The following is an 18,222-nucleotide window of genomic DNA, read 5'->3' on the forward strand; positions in this document are numbered from 1 at the left end:
GGGGGGGTGTTCAGTTTGTGTTGTTTGAACTTTGTGTGTGTGCAGTGCAGTGGTCGATATTCATTGTTAGTAGTGGTGTAGATACCTGGGGTACTAGTAGTAGTAGTACTCAAACGAATAGAAGGGAAGGACAGAGGGCCTGAAACAGATCGGGAGATCAACAGTTAGTTACATGAAAGGGTTAGAAGGGAAGTCCGTACACTCTTATTATACAAGGACAGAAGTCTAATTACTCCAGAGACAGCAGAAGATAGAACGGGAGCGAACGGGATGGGACCAAACAAGAAAAGGAGGAGAAAGGAGAGAAAGGCACAGATAAGTGTCCCCGGCGGCATTGTACATACAATATCATGTACAGTATGTGTAGTTGTAGATAGCCTTCGCCTTCGTCTACCTGATTCACCAACCAAGGTAGGTACTTACCTTATCATGCAGGGACCATACATGCGGTCATGGTTATCAAAGGCTGCTTTCATACCTAGCAGAGACTTTCAGACGAATATTCTAATCAATGGAAAGCAAGAAGAGGAAAGAATAGAAGATTGCAAATCTTGTAGTTTGTAATTGTAATCATTATAAAATGCCATAGCCATAATCGTCATGCTAGTATGCAACTGGCAGTCCTGATCAAACCGAGAAGCCAACGTCAGGTTGATCAGTCGACCTCCTCAGATCCCGCCTCGTGCTTCTTCTTCTTCTTCTAAAGTCGTCGTCCTCATCCTCAAAATAGGCAGAGTCCTCCTCTTCGTCCGAGTCGAACTGGTGTGGCTGCTGCCTCCTCGGCACAGGGGCCGGGTACCGATGAGGGCTCATGACAACGACCTCAGGCTCCTTGTTGATGATTTTGGGCTTGAAGTCTGCCGCGTCCGAATTCGAGTTGACATTCGTATTTGCGGATGATGCCAAGGGCGCGCCACATTGACATAAGCCGCCACAAAAGGTATCCATGGTGCTGTCGTCGCAGTATTTGTAGCTGGGGCATGAGATGCGGCCATCCTCGCAGGCACACCTTGATTGGCAGGTCTGGAGCGTCACCGCAGGCCCTCCGTAGCAGGACATGCTCTGCTGGCTGCTTCGGCAAAAGAGGTTGTTGGTCCCTTGCATCGGGTTTAGTCTGTGTAAGGCATGGTTGGAATAAATGTTGTTGTCGTCGTGGCCTCTGTCTCTGCTATCGGAGCCGTCGGCATTAGGGATGACAAAGGATAGTGCCGTGATGGCGAAGAGAAGAACAATCGTCAGGGATATTCGAAGCGTCATTGATATTCGCATCGTCGACATTATTGTATGTATCTATGTTTGAGACAGTTGGACGATTGGCTCTCCCTGCAGGGCGGCAGAAGAGCGTTGAAGAGCCAGCCACAAGGGAGCCTGCTGGCTCAGCAGCTCAACACCTCTTGCAGCACAGGGCTTTGAAAGAGGCAAGCTTGAAGAGAGCAAGACCAGAAGGGAGTGGAATTTAGGTTTTGCGGCGTCGTGAAAGTTAAGGTTGGATGTTGAGAAAACCGGTGCGAAGCTCTCTATTAATACGAGCTGTCCGGGCGAATTGTCCGCTCGAAGCTACCACAAGTTGTCAATATGGGCGGCGTGACCGTCGGGAAAAGGAAGTTGAGGGCTTTATCGAAATTCGGTACTGCACCAGCACAGACCCTACCACTAAGGTGGCACGGCGAATGGCGGATGGCTCGAGATTTGAAAGTTGGAGAAAAGAGACTGTGGTGTCTTCATGGAGTTTGGCCAAGTACATAAGGTACACCTACCTCATGCTACTGTCATCCAGTAAAATGTCCATGCGCGACCGTGTGGTCAGATGGCAGGTGCCTGGGGAAGACTTTGCGGGCTGTGCAAAAGGATGAGCCAGCTGTCGACTCAGATCAGGGCCAAGACGCCATTGGCCAATATTCCAATTTGACAGCTGTCAGACCAACAATGGCCGCTGCATTAGACAGTACAACGCATAGGGAGAACTCGAAAGGGCCAGAGCGAGATTGCTTTAAAAGGGTCATCTCCTCTGTTGTTCTCTCGGTAGAGTGTGCAAGCTCCAATGCAATTTTTGATAAGTGTCTAGAACGGCCGCAGTGCCCGGCCTGGACTTACCGATTGATAGCCACTGAGTGCCGGGGGTTCATAATAAAGTGACGACGAGATTGTCCATCCGGTCAATATCCCAGAGAGGCATTGGACACCAGGTCCCGGCAGAAGAGAGTGTCTGGTGCAGCTGTACGACATTGTACACTGTTCACACCTGCGGACAGTCTCTTCGCGGGCAGGGACCATGCTGCAGATCATGGGTCTGGCTCTTGCACTTCGACTACCTTGACTTGTGCCGCATGTCCGGATCGAATACGAGACGAATAATGATCATGTATCCGTACCTACTGTACAGCATTGGTAGATAGCCAATCTAGCCAACAGCCTCGTGTGGGATGCTGAGATAGTGCACCAACTGTAACAAGAATGATCAGCAGCCGGTCGAATGCTGAATGGGCGACACACAGACAAATCGGGCAGATTAGGCTGTGGACTGGTTGGTGTCAAATAAGCTGTAGGGACAGGCCTTCAGGAGGACCGTGCGGTGTCCAACAGAGACACCAATCTGGTTGGCAGTTGGAGTGGTGAGAGTCTTGAGGGGAGGATGGAGCGAGTTCTTGCATAAACCCTCTACCGAGGATATACTGGACACGTACCTGGGTAATATGAAGGTAGATATGAGATTGATGAGTCCACCTGGCAGGAGTCCATCTTTTTTACCCATTTTTTTAACTGATCGTGCTGGCTGCCCACGGCGCAAATTAAGGATAAGAATAAGCTCATGATGCCAAGGCCGCGGCAGGTGCAGAGATGCCCGTTTTGGTTAAGCGTACTCCTGGTCTATCTTGACGTCAACTGGAACTTGAAGCTCTCCCATCACTGCAGGACTTCCCCCCGGCCGCCCACATCAGGGTTACACTGGCAAGTTGATGAACTTGTGGACAAAACTCCATCCATCCCCGGAGTAAGTTCCCTTCTCCGGCGGCCACAGCAGCTGCTGCACATGGTTCGCTGCTTGAGTGTTCTTCTACTGGCCATCTCCAGTGTCGATCCTCAGGGCTTACGTTGCAACGTCTTCATGAATGGTCCCTGTCCGGTACTCGGCGTCCCTTCATCTGTTGGCGGACCTCTCCTCCTCCCCCACAGAGCTGGCCTCAGTCATCGTTAAGACGCTTGCCCGACGAATGAGACTGGACTCAGCAATGCCGGTCATGCGACCGTGGGATGGAGTGCCATCTTTCGGCTTTTTGCTGCTAGATACAGCATACTGACTATCCACGCCAATCCCTTTCCCCAGTTTTATTTTGTCCCCACGGCACACCACAAGAGCTGTTTTCACGAACTGTTTTCCCCTTGATGCTTAATATTTTCACTGTTTGATCGTGTCTTGTTCGTGTTCGCTGCGCCGCTATGGCCATCCTCAAGACGACCCCAGCAGCACCTACTGCGATCAATCCAGAACGGAGTGATTCAATGGAGCACGCTCCTGCTGGCGATGTCGAGAAGGAATTAACCTCTGTGCAAAAGGAGTCGGCGGGCGCCAGCCCAAGAATTGACCCGGAGTTGGAAAGGCGAGTGGTTCGCAAGATCGACTGGCATGTAACGCCGCTGGTTACCTTTTTGTGTAAGTGGAGGGAGCCGCCAACAGACCGAATTCCAATATACTCTTCGTCGGGCGGACTCCGCTGTCATCATATGCTTCTCAGTCTTGAAAGAGAGGTGCGGTCAAGGTGCAATGCTAATGCCTTTCAGTTCTTCTGTCGTTCCTGGATCGATCAAACATTGGCAATGCGCGTATCGCGGGCATGGAAGAAGACTTGGATCTGGATGGCGACCGCTACGATTGGTTGCTGACCATTTTCTACATTTCCTACATTGTGTTTCAGTTCCAGGGTTTCATGTGGAAGATACTGTAAGATCAGATAACGCGCACTGGAAGGGTGTTCATTGCTAAGATACTATAGTAAGCCACACACATGGGCTTGCCTCATTACCCTTGCATGGTCAGTGACATCTGCTGTTGGAAATTGATTCGAGGATTGACTCAGAATAGGGGCATTGTGGCAACATGCCAAGCCGCAACACAATCCTGGGGCGGCGAGATGGCTCTACGGTTTTTGCTGGGAGCGGCCGAGGCTGGCTTTGGCCCCAGCATTCCGTATCTTCTCTCATTCTTTTATCTGAGGCATGAACACGGGTTTCGCAGCGGAATTTTCCTTGCTGCCGCGCCTCTGGCCAACACCTTTGCAGGGGCGCTGGCCTATGGAATCACCAGCGGTCACTCGAAGCTGGCCAACTGGAGGCTTCTTTTTCTGGTTGAAGGCATTCCGACCATTCTGGCCGCCCCGTTGGCGTGGTTCTTCCTTGCGGACAGTCCCACGACGGCCAGGTTCCTGACCGAGGAAGAGAAAGAGGTTGCAAGGGCGCGAGTCATCCGACAACATGGCCATAAAAAAGAGGGGGAGCATAGAGTCAACTTCAAGGACATTGGATTGACTCTGCTCGACCCCAAGGCGTGGTTCACAGCAGTAAGTTAGGCTGTCTTCAGTGTTAATGCTCGTGGATACTGACCGGAGTGCAGTTGATGTACTTTTCTTGCAACGTCTCGTACTCATCCTTACCGGTGTTTTTACCTACCATCATCAACCAGATGGGCTTTTCATCGATCAACGCTCAAGGACTGTCGGCACCACCGTACTTCGTCTCGACCATTGTGACCGTGGCGACTTGCTGGATCGCCGACCGTACTCGCCAGCGTGGGTTGATGATTGCATTTCTGAGCTGCGTCGCCGGCATTGGATACATTCTTCTAGCAACTTGCACCGCGGTGGCTCCGCGATATTTTGGCACATTTCTTTGTGCCTCCGGGGTGTTCCCGGCCATTGCCAATATCTTACCGTGGGTGGTCAACAACCAAGGAAGCGACAGTCGCCGGGGCATGGGGTACGTTTGATTCATCTGCACAACATGGGAGCAATCGTGCTAATCATTCGCCTGCAGAATCGTCTTGTTGAATCTGGTGGGTCAGTGCGGACCCCTCCTGGGCACAAGAGTGTTTCCCAAGAAGCAAGGCCCCCGCTACATAGAGGGCCAAAGTATCTGTGCAGCATTCATGTTTTTCAACGCCTTCCTGGCCCTGAGTCTGAGGACGCTTTTGGTGTGGGAGAATCACAAACTGGACCAAAAGTATGGACGGGTGGATGAGCGCCAGGCACAAGAGGCCCGCGATGGGGGAGTGGTAGCTGACACGAATGTCGGGGAGGAAAACTATGGTGCGGCATTCAGATATATCCTCTAGTCGGCGCACTGGACGAATCATTCTCAACACACAAACAGTTGTGCGGACAGAGGTGTCAGTGTCCTCCGGCTACGGAGCTCGATATCGAAAATACTGCTCGTAATTAGGGAGTCAGACATTGACCAGAGTTTTGATTTCTGCATTCGAGTTTTCATTCCAACCGCGGAACTCCCGTCAAGGTGAGTTTTGGCTGATGCTACCTGAGTGTGATGTGGGACATAAATGCGTGAAAAATGTGTTGTAAATGCGTGAAAAATGTGTTGTAAATGCGTGAAAAATGTATCTCGCAGGCAGTTGAAGAGCACTATCTCCGGTGTAATGCCGGATCGGGGAACGACCGGCTGTGTTTTCTTGATCCAGAAACAATACCGGGAGTAGGTACCTACCTACACGAGGTACACTTGTAGTTGTACCCAGGTACTTGCAGACGTAGGCACTGCCTCCACTGATGCATGCAGCAAGACTACCTTGTGGTCTACTATTCGCCGAATCGTCTCTCGGAACGACGTGCAGACAAGCAATAATATTACTGTATATTGTTGAGGACAACAACAGGTCAAAGCGGCAATGCCCTAGAAACCACTGCAACGGTGCGGCATGAAGACTGGGGGGTGGTCTTGGTGGTACCTACCTAGTACTGCCAATGGTGATGGTAGGATTTCAACTCCGAGGCCGAATGCCGGTCGTCGTCCTCAACTTGGCCCCAGCTAACTTTTTCGTAGCAGTAGTAGTGATGGCAGAACTCATCAGAATCAAACTCATCGCCCTCGGGCCTGAACGAGAACCCCACCATGACCGGCCCTGTCAGTATCGCTCGCTGCTCCGCCCATCGAGATGCCGGTCCAATCGATGGCCATCGTGCACGACGCCTGGGATCATGATTACCCATCATGCCGGCTCATCCATCGTTATCCACCCCACCTACTGCCCCTCTATGATCCGAGTCGCTGTGCAGCACAGCGCCAGTGACATGGCGTGGACAAAAGAGAGGATCGGATTTCGCAATTGCACTGCCAGTCGATCATAGTATATAAAAGAACTCCACGAACCCTGACCCCTCCATCACGTTCCCGGTCCTGCCGCCGCCTTGTCTATCTGCAGTTTATTGTACTGTACTGTACCTGCGTCTTTCTCTACTACTGTTGAGTCCTGTCGGTGCTTTTTGTCTCGAACGGTTTGACCTGCGCCCCTCCTCGCAGAACAACTTGAACAACCACCAACAAACTTTTCAATAAACACTGCGGTGCAAAGAAAGACCATCGCCGTCAAAATGGCCTCCAACCCACCCGGAGCCTGCTGCTACAAGGGCGTCAAACACGAGGGGGAAGCGACGGGCGAGATCTCGACGCTGGGCGATTTCGAGGTTTACATCAAATACCCGGAGGACAAGTCGACCGAATATGGAATCTTGATGTATGCAAACCCCCAGGATCGAGCATCATTGCACCAATACCTTGAATTGCTATGCTAACACTGACACTAGTATCACCGACGTGATCGGCCACCGCTTCATCAACGCCCAACTCATCGCCGACCAATTCGCCGCCAACGGCTACTTTGTGCTCATGCCCGACCTCTTCCACGGCGATCCGATCCCTCTCAACCGCCCAGGGGACTTTGACATTATGAAATGGATCAAGGGCGAATACAACGAGAAGAAGATCGCACACCTGCCACCCGTGGTCGATCCGATTATTGATTCGTGCTTGGTGGAAATGCGGACAAAATATAATTGCAAGGTGAGTACACTGTACACTTTCTCCGAACTGGATTCCCTCCTCTGTTGGCCATCCGCACTCTCTCTTGGCCGTTCATCCACACACACACTCGGCTCGTGTTCACTCATTGACACTCACCCCCTCCGTTGGCCATCAACTCACACTCTGTGTTCGTTAGAAAATCGGCGCCGTAGGCTACTGCTTCGGCGGCAAATACGTCGTCCGCCACCTGCGCCCCGACGCCGGCAAAATCGACGCCGGATACACCGCACATCCGAGTTTCGTCGAGGCCGACGAACTCGAAGACATCAAGGGCCCCCTCGCCATTTCGGCCGCCGAAACAGATTCGATTTTCCCGACGGAAAAACGCCACGAGTCCGAACAGATACTCAAAGACCTGGGGTTGCCGTATCAGATCAATCTGTATTCCCAGGTCGAGCATGGGTTTGCGGTTCGAGCGGATCCGAAGAATAGAGCTGCAGTCTATGCCAAGGAGAATGCGTTTTTGCAGGCTGTGCAGTGGTTCGAGGAGCATTTGAAGAAGGAGAAGCAGTGAGTTACCTTACTCTTCACGATAAGTATGAGCACATGTCATTTCTTTGGATGCGAGGGACGAAGTGAAAGGCAGCAGCGCCGGCCGAAAGAAACAAGGCTGAGCGCTGGTTTTCGCTCCATCGTACATACACTGTGCTGTTCATAGAGGAGAATCGCACTACTGCTACACCCAAGAGCCCCTGGCTGTTATGAATCCATCACGTCCAATCTAATAATGCGTACTTTGTTACATACATTGACTTCTAAAAAAAAGGACAAGTTCTGACTCTTCTGGGCTTGGGTTGATCATATAGGTCGTCAAAGGACGCGGCAAGGCTGTGAGCGATCAACGAAGGTCCACTCCTAAAGTCCGCCTGTAACATAAGTATACACTGGTACGCGGCAGAATGCTACATCTTAGGTGGCATCCCAGTCCTACGACAATATACGGATATATCAGTTGCAGTGGTTACTGGTCTTGTTCAGTTACCCGCCAAGCGATGCAGGAAAATCTTGTCTCTTCATTTCCTTCAGGTTTATGCTTCACTAGTATCACTAGTGGTAATAGTAGTAATAGTAGTAGTCGCTAGCATTCGACTCGTCGTTGAAAGGCAACGTGCGGCTTCGGCCGTGAGGGCATACTAGGTTGTCGTTCTCTCATGCTCCGTCTCACTTGATATCCTAGATAATCCAAAAACCAACGCGAACTAGCCTCATGCTAAGTATTCTAGTAGCCGGGTGACAACGTCCGCTATCGTCGAGTTGATCGGGACGAACCCCTCGCCTCGCTGACGTGTCGATACAGCTTGGAAACAACCATCGTCGATGAAAAGCCAAGATGAGACGGCTATTGCACGCCCATCTTCTCCGCCGTGCGCATGAGAGCACCTGCGAACATTGTCAGCATATGTATTCTAACAGGTTAAGCGTATCCAAGTTGTCAAACACGTACCGACAAAAGTGGTTACCAATCTTGCGCGTCCTTGCACGATATCATCGGGCAGGAGATAAATGGTCGAGCCTATTTACCCAGTTAGCTTGTGTCTTGAAAACAAGTCGAACCGCTTCAACATACCCATCTTTCTTGCAATGCTGATGGACAACTTGGCATTTGCATAAGCATCTTCAGGCGTTTTGCCAGGTGTGACCAGGTCGTAGTCGACGTAACCACTCTTCATTCCGTTCAGGACATCAAGCAGGAAGATGCCACTGGTGATGGCCGGATCTCTAAAAGACCTGACCGACGAGGTCTTGCCACCCCGCTTGGACATGTCGTTGGCCCACTTGATCATGTCCGAGTCGGACAACTCGCGTTTGCCCATGCGCTGCGCCAGGCCGGACAAAGTGCTGACTATGTCGCGGCGCATCAGCTGCCAAACCAAAGCCAGGGTCAGCGTCTTTTGACCGTCGGTGATATCGGCTCCTTGGATTCCAACGAGAGAGAACCGGTTCTGCTTGCCCAATTCCACGGCGTAGTTGGTGTTCTCCACCATCTTGAACCGAGACATTTCGCCCCCGTGCGCCGGAGGCTTGTTGACATGGCGCCAGTTGACACTGCCCGGGATGACCTTGTCGTAGGCCTGGAGCAATATGGTCCCATCCCGCAAATCATCGAAGAAAGAGTGCACGGGTGGTTGCACGTCCAGACTGTTGAGCCACAAAGTAAACACTCGTGCTTCGCGTTCTCCTTCGGCATCAAAGTCTTCGATCTCGGGCTTTTCTTCTTCCGTCAGCGGGTCAAGGCCGGGATGGGTGTTGAACAGGTTGGCGACGAATGCCAGGTTGAGCTTGGGGTTGCCGGCCACCAAAGCCGTGGGAGTCAAGAACTTCCGGCAATCGATCTTCTCGGCATTTTGCAGAACCTGTTCGGCCCTTTGTAATAGGTCTCGCGTCTGCAGGGGAGCCCTTGAGCATACGTCGGGTTTCAGCTGGTTGAGCAGGATCGTGTAATTTTCACCGTCCTTGACATCGCCAGAGAAGTTGGTCACTCTTCTTTGCCAGCCTGCGTTCTTCAGATGGTAGTTGAACCACCGGAGCAGGATCTGCTCGGGGGGTAGTCGCAGGAATTGCTCGAGCGTCTCATCCTCCTCCAGCAGTCGGTACAGTTCCGGATGCAGTTTGATGTCGATCTTGCCCAAGAGACCACGTCGGATGATCTGCCAAATAAGCCCCAGAATCAGATGCTCACGTACTTCAATGATGTCTCCGGCACCAATGTTGACCACGGAGCAGCCGATACCCTTTGCCGACTCAATCACAATGTTGTTGTTTTCCGTCATGTGGAACGCGTTCAACGTCTTGATTTTGGTTCCCGGCCTGTTTAAGACTCGCTCATCGATCGTATCCGGCACGCTGTCGTTGATCAGTTTGGCCAGTACGAGTCCGTCCTTGCAGTGGTCGAACATCTCGAAGGTGTCGGTAGGGAAGGGTAGGAGGTGCCCAATGTCGGGATCGCCGGCAAGGACGGCATTGATGTGGGTGGTGAAGGCAGTGCGCTCTTCTTCATTGATAGTATGCCTGACGTTGGCTGATGAGCCTTGGACCTGAATCCGACCACCAGTGCTACCTCCCAGGCTGGGCTTCGACCCATGCTTAGGAGAGGGTGCCCCGTTGCCTGCACCCGATCTTTGGGGTCCCGCTGAGATACGCTGCTGCTCAGGCGACGATTCTCGGACCTTTGCGATGAGGTCAACATAGTCTTCCAACGCTACTCGTCTGGAGCTGTCCAGGTCAACTTCTTTGAGGGCTTGTCGAACAACATCGTAGGATTGTCCTTCAGAATGCTGCACCGCTTTGATGACAGTCGATTCGTCCAGATAACCCTTATCTTCCACGTCTAGTTTGCGGAAAGCATCCTGGAGCTGGAAGATTTCGCTCTGCGGAAATTGAGGATATTTGCGCTGGAGTTTGAGAATCGCGGTCATGTCGGATGGAGGGGGCGGGGAGGATCCCGCAAAGGGTGAGGGAAAGAAACGGACGAGGGGAGGCCTTTGGTGCTATGTGACAAGAGCAGAAGGACAATAGAAGAGATCAGCAGCTGGATATCGAGCAGTAAGACTGCAGATTTAAGTAAACGTGGTTATGGTGGTGCCTGTTTTGAAGCCTCAGCTTTCCATGCACAAGCTGAGCGGGTCGGAAGGGCATACGTAGGTGCAGCCAGCAGACGTCGTACTGCGCAGTGGACGCCGGAGGCTGGCAAGATAGGCCTGGCTTACATAATAATACAGAATTTTTGCATTAGCTGAGCGCAAAGTGAGGCTGATGCGCGACGGCCGCTAAAACCGTGGCTGAGTGCATTAGATACGCGACTAGTACGAGTATAGTAAGGGCGCTGTTATGACGATCCCGTTGTGACCACATGTCCAATCATCCATCGTGATCTGAGCCTTGCCGTGTCAACATCTCTTGTGCCATATCACTCCCTCCCTACCTAGGTACCTGGTAATAATTCATTCTGTTCATTTGTTCTATCAATTGATAGACTAGTCCTAACCCCTTTCTAACGTCCAACATCCACTTTCATATTGGAGCGCTTTCCCGCCCTTTTCAGGGCCGTCCGAAAGGGCATGGCCGAAGCCACCCGCTCGTCTTTCCTAGGCTCAATCTCGGCCTGGAGTAGAAGCAGCACTCCGCCTCCCAAGTCTCCTCTCCAGAAGCCAAAAGAAGATCCTCCGGCCCTACGACAATCTACGGGTCTTGATCACACAATAAGTCTGAGGCCATCCCCCAGTCTCCGCAAGTATCCGAAAGATTGTCCTCCGCTCAAACCCAGATGGTTTTATGCTGTGGACGTGCCGAAAAGGAAGCCTTTTGCTTCTGAGTCGACACCAGAGGAGAAAGTGAAGCCTCCACCGGTCCCGAAGAAACTGGTACCGTTCTCCTCTCGAGACTCCCAGGCAATCGAGAAAGCATTTCAGTCGCTAGACAAGGACGACCACGGTCAAGGTGACAACGCTGAACCCACTAGCACCAGAGTCCCGGTCAACGAAGACTTCTTGTACGACGTCCACATCGAAAAGCGTGAGTTAGAGCCTGTGTATTGGCTAGGTCCAGTCTACGACGTCCGGAGAGGCAGTTGGTTCTATGCCGATGGCTCAACATTGAAACCATGTGATGAAAACCTCGCCAACCAGCTGGAGGAGGGCTATCTCAAGGTAGCACCGTGGAGAAGGATACCCACCACGTCCTCACGGTCCAGCTCCCAGCCAAGAAGTCGTCCGACTTCCACAGTTATAGACAGCTCCTCTGCACAATCAACAAGCACAACACCGCCTTCGCAGGATGATGGTCACACTGCCGGGTCAAACACCCATAGACTGTTTGGTGCTTATATGAACACAACGGTGACCTATCAGGACGCAACTGTTGCCTATCTCACGACTGACGATCTATTTTCGCGTGTGAGCAGCACGGTCTACGGCAGATTCGTTGGCTATGGAGGCACCAAAGTTGTTCGCGGGTGGTCAGACACCAAGACTACAGACTCAAAAGCGGGTTCGAAGGCGTTTGAAGTACCGAGCACCAAGGACAAGCGGAAGTCTGCCAATATACCAGCTGAGGCGGCGCCAAACGTCGAGCAGAATGATAGTAGTTCACAGTCCACAGACCAGGAAGTCACTAAACCTCGACGGACGGCCTTGGAGCGTCAACTCTCGTCCTTGGCGGGCATGCCGCACCCTGATGACGCGCAAGATCTAGCCGAGGAAGAAGCAAGGGAAGAAGAAGAGCGGGAGATGGAAGACGCCAGAGAAAAGGACGGCGATGATCAGGCAAGACAGATTGACCACTTGGTCCTGGTCACTCATGGAATAGGTCAACGACTTGGCCTGCGACTCGACAGCATCAACTTCATCCACGATGTGAACACAATGCGGAAGACCATGAAAGCCGTCTACGACTCTGCACCCGACCTGCAAGCTCTGAGTGGCGACCCGAAAAACTGCAAAATCCAAGTCCTGCCAATCTGTTGGCGTCACTTGCTAGATTTCCCCAAGCAAAGCCTCAAGCAGAACCGCAAGGAGTTTGATCTTGGAGATGCCGACGCCGCTTTTGACGACGAATATCCATCTCTGCAAGATATTACCGTGGAAGGAGTCCCTGCCGTGCGCAATCTGATCACCGATCTTGCAATGGATGTGCTCCTCTACCAAAGCGCCTACAGAGAGCACATTGCCACCATTGTCCAAAAGGAGTGTAATCGAGTGTACCGGCTTTTCAAGGAGAGGACAGGTTTCGACGGCAAGGTCAGCTTCTGCGGCCATTCTTTGGGCAGCGCCATCCTTTTTGACCTCCTGTGTCGACAAGAAGAAACATCCAAGACTCGACCCCGCCGTGTATCCAGCCGGGCATCGCGAGACTACCATGGACCCGAACACAACGACCTGCGCTTGGACTTTGACGTGGAAAAGTTCTTTTGTCTTGGCTCCCCAATTGCTCTTTTTCAAATGCTCAAGGGCCGAACGATCGCTGGCCGTTCAATGCTGCATTTGAATTCCCTTGGGTCCGCGGGCATGCCAACATCGCCGTTTGATCCGGATCCTATGGGCAACGACCCATTCGACAGCTCTTTACGACCCGGTGGGATAGGAAGTGGCGGCATCGGCACCTCATCGAATTCGCTGATTCCAATCAGTGTATCGTCGCCGAAATGCAATGAACTATTCAACATCTTCCATCCCACGGACCCGATTGCCTATCGAATGGAGCCTCTGATCTCGCCGGCTATGGCACAGCTCAAATCCCAACCGCTTCCGTATACCAAGAAGGGACTTTTTGCGGCCCCGGGCATTGGAAATATGACGGCCAGGGTTGGCCAGCAAGTCATGTCAAGTTGGTACAGTTTGACTTCGGGGGTGGCGTCAAGCCTGATCAATAGAAGTCTAGGCATTACAGGCGAAGAGCAAGCGTTGGCGCAAGATAAGGCCAAGCTAGGTGGCAGTAGTACCAATACGAGCGGCGGAAATGCACCATCTAGCCATGGCCAGCCAATCCCACCCGCTCCCGTTGTCAACATGCCCCTCGCAGATTCAAAAAGACAACAAGATCTCGCAGAAGCAGCAGCCAAGTCATCCACCTCGACCGGCGACGCCCCGACACTAATCGACTCGGAGATCGAGACCCTCTTTTCGGGATTCCAGAAACGTCACCAAAACCAGCACCAGCAGCACCGTGTTCGGCCGCGCCGATCACGCTCTCACACTGCTTCTACAACTGGTACAGCTGAGGCTTCTGACACCGAAGACAAAGACACGGCGCAGCAATCATCCGCCACAGAGTACCAGCTATCCCTCGAGCGCTCGAGAAGACTGAAACGGGAAGAAGCCAAAGTTCGCGCTCTCAACAGCAACGGTCGCGTCGACTACCATATCCAGGAAGGAATGTTTGATGTCTCGTTACTCGCCAGCATCGCGAGCCACTTGAGTTATTGGGCCGATGAGGATGTCAACCATTTCATGATTGGGCAGATGCTCAAGACCCGTGCGAGGGAGACGAGTGATGATATTCGGAATGAGATGGATAAGGATCGGTGGTGAGCAGTGTCTAGCCCTGAGCTGTGGGGAGTTTTGAGCCGTGGTGAACCCTGAGCAGTGGTGAGGCCTGAGCAGTTGTCCACTGTGAGCCCCTCTGCACACCAACCGGTGAAGTTCGGATCGGAATATGGATCGAACGAACCGAAACGGAAGAGACCGCAACGAATTTTACGATAAACGAGAAGAAGAAAGCCCCAACTCCAGTCAGTGTTGAAAGAATAAACTTCACTATTCCTAAAGGTCAAATTCAGATCACCCGAAAACTAGGTTAGATGCCGGAGGTTGGATTGTTGTTGGTCTACCTTAGGTTATCTGTCCAAGACAAGGCTCAGCCGCCACGGACACAAATAAATCAAATGCATGTTGGTGGTCTGGGGAAAATGGTCAACGTCGTGTAGATCCGATTCCTAGCTGCTCAATTGCCCCGAGACCCTGCCCTCGGGGATCTGGCCTGTGACATGGTATATTATAGTATGGTATAGTATAGTACAATAGAATCGACAACCTCGACTCAGTCATTCAAACTAAGGAAACGAAAACTCTTGCGCGCCCTAGATGAGGATCTTGGTCTTTACTGCATTATTCTACTTACCGTAGATTACTTGTGCCATATAGTATATTCGTTAGTATAACTTGAAGGTATATACCCTATTGTATATAATTATAATTGTTCCAACCTATATATGTAATATGTAACTGTAAGGCTAATGCTAATCTTTTGCTTTTGCTGCTGCTCAAAAGGTATCTCACATGAATTCAAAGTCATCATCATCACCACCTTCATGGGCGTGTTGGGATTGGTGATTCTCAACGCCATCCTCGAACATGTCTTCTTCCCTTTCTCGCTCCTTGCCTTTACCCTTATCTTGCTTCTCTGGCTGAGTGGTAGGGTCGCCGTCGCCGCCGTCACTGACATTGTTGTCGTAAGAAGCTGGTTCGCTTGCAGCCTCTTTCTCCTGATTGTTTATTTGTTCGTCCAGCAATCTCTCCCTTTCCCTCTTGGCTGCGGCGGCATTAGCCAGCCAAGACGATTTTCTCACTGATCCAGATGATGGCGTTGCACCAGCACCCGGCGCACCACCACTGAGTTTAGGTTTTCCATCAGGACCCAACTCGACCTTGATACCCATATTGTCGAGTTTCTCGCGGAGGGCAGGCTCGGTCCGGACTTCGCGGGCTTCGAGGCTCGAGACCAGAGCCTGGTTCTCGCGATTATCTTCGAGCAGGAATTTCAGACACATGACGGCGTGTTCTTTGATGTAGGGGTTGCATGCTGGAAAGCAAAAAAAAAAGGAGTCAGCCAGTCCGTCACTCAGCCAAGTCTGATCACATACGAGAGGTATAATAGACACATGTAAGAAGTCCACAAAGGGATGTGTGTCAAGTATAAAATATACAAAGTCATGCTTGATTGTAGACGGGTTATTCGGATCGTTCAGGTTCTCACAACATACCATCATATTGCGTGCAACTAAGGATCGTTTCGACCCCGCCATACTGTCTGATTTGGTCCTGGACGGTCCGTGATTTCCAGACCAGACTGGACAGGACCAACACGATCAATTTCTTCAGGTTGCGCCATTCGAAATCGGCGGGTTCCTCGCTCACGGCTGGTGGTGGTGGGGAGCTGCTTGCAGGTGGTGGTGAAGGAGGCCGTTCGGTGTCTGTGGAAGACGACTGTTTCTGACGAGGTCTCTGCGTCACTGGGTCGACGGTCGATGCGTCGTATGGTCTTTCAACTGTTACGGGCTCAGTAGTGGCCGTGGCAGGGTCAGTCGCAGTCGCGTCATTGGCAGTGTTGGCAGTATTAGTTGTAGTATTTTCTGCCCTCGCCGCAGGAGGGAGTGTCTGTGTTAGTGGAACCTTGGCGATGCTGGTGTCGAGTTCCTTAAGCAAGGTGACCAGGTCATAAACGATTTCCCACTTGACCAGAAGTTCCTTCCATTCATTGTTCTCGGTCAAGACGGCAAAGAACTCGAGGAACTGGTAGACACCTTCATAGACGCGTTCCATGTCCCACAGGTTAAGGGGGAAGTCTTCCGCTAATGCAAGGCCTGCTCGGATTTGCCCTTGCAGGTAGATCAGCGCACAGGTTTCCGGAATAATGTTACCGCGAAAGACGATAAATATGTAGCGGACGGTCAAAACGTCGACTCTGCTCAAAGGAGCTGGGACCCGGGGTTTGGGAGGAGCCTTTTCCTTGGACTTTTGCACGACAGATGCAGGACTGTATTTGGCCCGGAAAATGTGCGTCAGAATCTTGATGACCACGGCTTGAGCCGGAGAGATGATATCTTTCGGCTGCCCAAAGTCCGAGTAAGCATGAGACATGAGTCCGTTCTTGAGAATGGCTTCCATGATCTGCACCATCATCTTGAAATAAAACTCGTCGTCCGGAAGATCCCATGCAGCTATGAAGATGAGCAATTCCCGCAAGACATTGCGACCGGCTTCTTGTGCCAGCAGGATATGACATCGAACCGCCTGCATGTTCTTGACGCCTTGTCGGTCACCATTCTTGGATCCAAAATTGTCCACAATCCCGGCTTGGATGATCATGGGAAGAGCCTCGATCTCGGTCGGTCCGAGAACAAGAGGTACGTCAGTCAGGAGGCCACGTTCCTGATCCCCTGACGCGCGGTAATAATCATCCTCATCCTCCTCCTCTTCAATACTACCCTCGACACTATCGGCAAGGTCGTCATCGAGAGGGCCTTCGGGATTGCCATCCTCGTCATAAACTTGGTCACCATTTTCATCAAGCACGGGCCCGGACGCCGATTCATGCAGTCGTGCCATCAACTCGTCTTTAGCTTCTTGTAGTGTTGCAGCGGCGGACTGAGCTGTTCGGGGCATACTCTTGTCCTCCTCGGTCAATTCCTGCCCAAACTCACTTATTTCGCCATAGGAGCCAAGATCCGGCAAATGAGTCCAATGGCTCGGGCGGTTTTGAGTGGGAGCCTTGACCCCGCCACCAACTGATTGCTCACGTGCAGTCACAGGGGCAGAAACAGAACTATCTTTGTCCTTTGGCGGCATCTGCGCCCGTAACTCGGCACCAACCTTGAGCAGAGTGTCCGGGTTATCATCCAGTTGAGTGGCATTCATACCCGACAACTTTTCCATATCAGTTCGTATCTTGTCCATCAGCACCCGGGCCGCTGCTTGAGTGTGTTGGTCGGATTCCTTGTTCGTGCTCATCAGATCGAACAGGGCGTGCACGTCGTCAATATTATACCCGAGTCCGCCTGACCGTTGTTCCTTCTGGGTCTGAGGCAATTTCTCGACGGTCGATTTAATCCTGTCTTCTTTGGCAAGGTGGTCTTTGTCCTCCTGATTCGTCGTGGTCGTGGCCGGCGCCTGCTGGACAAGTTGCTCTTCGCCTTCATGGCTTTGCGACTGTCCAAACAGATCAAGCCACAGCACCAGTTTCCTCTGTTCATTGTGCATGATGAAATTGTGCAAGAACTGCAGACAAGTAATCAACAGCCTTTTGTACAGATGTACCACTTTTTGCCATTTTTCCTCGTTTCTCGGGTTGGCCTCGCCATCGTAGCCTCGCGCCGTCACCCGTACGCAGACATCGATCAACTTGAGGATCTGCTGGTCGAACCCCTTTTCCGCCGCCAGGTTCTGCGCCTTCTTGGTGGTGGCCAGTAAATTTCGAGCGATGGTGCATAGGTCGTTGATTCTTTCAATGTCCTTGACGAGAGCCGGGTAGTGCGCCGCGATCAGGTCCGAACTGCTGCCGGTAAAGCCCAAGTGAGGCGGGTGTTTCCAGGCAAAGGATTGCTGCTCCAAGGCCGGGATGGCCACAGCCAGGACGTCTGTCAGGCCTTCCCACACTCGAGGGTTGAACCCCAGCGAGGATCGGACATCGCTTTCCTGGTGTGACTTGTAGAGAATCTGTTTTCCGGCTATCAACAAATGTTCCAATCTCTTGTCATCGATCAGGCCGAGGTTTTCGTAGTGGGTTTGGGTGCCAGTTAGGACGATTTGGAGAAGTAGTGATGCGCTCATACTGCCGCTGACTCTGAATCATACTCGATCCAAGTATTCTCGGAGGCGTTACTTTTCGTTCTGTCCGTAGCCGTCCTGCACATTTCTCGCGAGA

General features: G+C 51.9%; 6 protein-coding genes across 7 annotated transcripts; 3 read left to right on the forward strand and 3 right to left on the reverse strand.

Moving 5' to 3' along the window:
• Positions 1-535: 535 nt before the first annotated feature.
• Positions 536-2,739, reverse strand: HMPREF1120_07890 (uncharacterized protein). Its single transcript, XM_009162125.1, has 2 exons — positions 2,685-2,739; positions 536-2,443 (listed from the first exon to the last, which is right to left on the reverse strand). The coding sequence occupies exon 2, from the start codon at positions 1,276-1,278 to the stop codon at positions 628-630; it is 651 nt and encodes a 216-aa protein (XP_009160373.1). The 5' UTR covers positions 1,279-2,443; positions 2,685-2,739; the 3' UTR covers positions 536-627.
• Positions 2,740-3,438: 699 nt separating this feature from the next.
• On the forward strand, positions 3,439-5,326 carry HMPREF1120_07891 (retrograde regulation protein 2; the record flags this gene model as incomplete). The annotated part of the gene is made up of 6 exons (XM_009162126.1): positions 3,439-3,652; positions 3,781-3,940; positions 3,993-4,031; positions 4,082-4,556; positions 4,610-4,971; positions 5,029-5,326. The coding sequence occupies 6 exons, from the start codon at positions 3,439-3,441 to the stop codon at positions 5,324-5,326; spliced, it is 1,548 nt and encodes a 515-aa protein (XP_009160374.1).
• Positions 5,327-6,596: 1,270 nt separating this feature from the next.
• On the forward strand, positions 6,597-7,600 carry HMPREF1120_07892 (esterase/lipase; the record flags this gene model as incomplete). Its single annotated transcript, XM_009162127.1, has 3 exons — positions 6,597-6,739; positions 6,810-7,065; positions 7,223-7,600. 3 exons carry the CDS (start codon positions 6,597-6,599, stop codon positions 7,598-7,600), a joined length of 777 nt encoding a protein of 258 aa, XP_009160375.1.
• A 438-nt stretch (positions 7,601-8,038) lies between these two features.
• On the reverse strand, positions 8,039-10,789 carry HMPREF1120_07893 (fimbrin). Its single transcript, XM_009162128.1, has 3 exons — positions 8,654-10,789; positions 8,531-8,599; positions 8,039-8,466 (listed from the first exon to the last, which is right to left on the reverse strand). Exons 1-3 carry the CDS (start codon positions 10,500-10,502, stop codon positions 8,426-8,428), a joined length of 1,959 nt encoding a protein of 652 aa, XP_009160376.1. The 5' UTR covers positions 10,503-10,789; the 3' UTR covers positions 8,039-8,425.
• Positions 10,790-10,962: 173 nt separating this feature from the next.
• Positions 10,963-14,714, forward strand: HMPREF1120_07894 (phospholipase A1). The gene has a single exon (XM_009162129.1). The coding sequence runs from the start codon at positions 11,145-11,147 to the stop codon at positions 14,109-14,111; it is 2,967 nt and encodes a 988-aa protein (XP_009160377.1). The 5' UTR covers positions 10,963-11,144; the 3' UTR covers positions 14,112-14,714.
• Positions 14,711-18,203, reverse strand: HMPREF1120_07895. Of its 2 annotated transcripts, none has more exons than XM_009162130.1 (2): positions 15,563-18,203; positions 14,711-15,381 (listed from the first exon to the last, which is right to left on the reverse strand). In XM_009162130.1, exons 1-2 carry the CDS (start codon positions 18,126-18,128, stop codon positions 14,855-14,857), a joined length of 3,093 nt encoding a protein of 1,030 aa, XP_009160378.1. In that variant the 5' UTR covers positions 18,129-18,203; the 3' UTR covers positions 14,711-14,854. The 2 variants fall into 2 exon arrangements, with proteins under 2 accessions (XP_009160378.1, XP_009160379.1); XM_009162131.1 differs by having other exon boundaries at positions 15,443-18,203.
• Positions 18,204-18,222: the final 19 nt, after the last annotated feature.

Source organism: Exophiala dermatitidis (assembly GCF_000230625.1).
Source record: "Exophiala dermatitidis NIH/UT8656 unplaced genomic scaffold supercont1.7, whole genome shotgun sequence".
Classification (NCBI taxonomy): domain Eukaryota; kingdom Fungi; phylum Ascomycota; class Eurotiomycetes; order Chaetothyriales; family Herpotrichiellaceae; genus Exophiala; species Exophiala dermatitidis.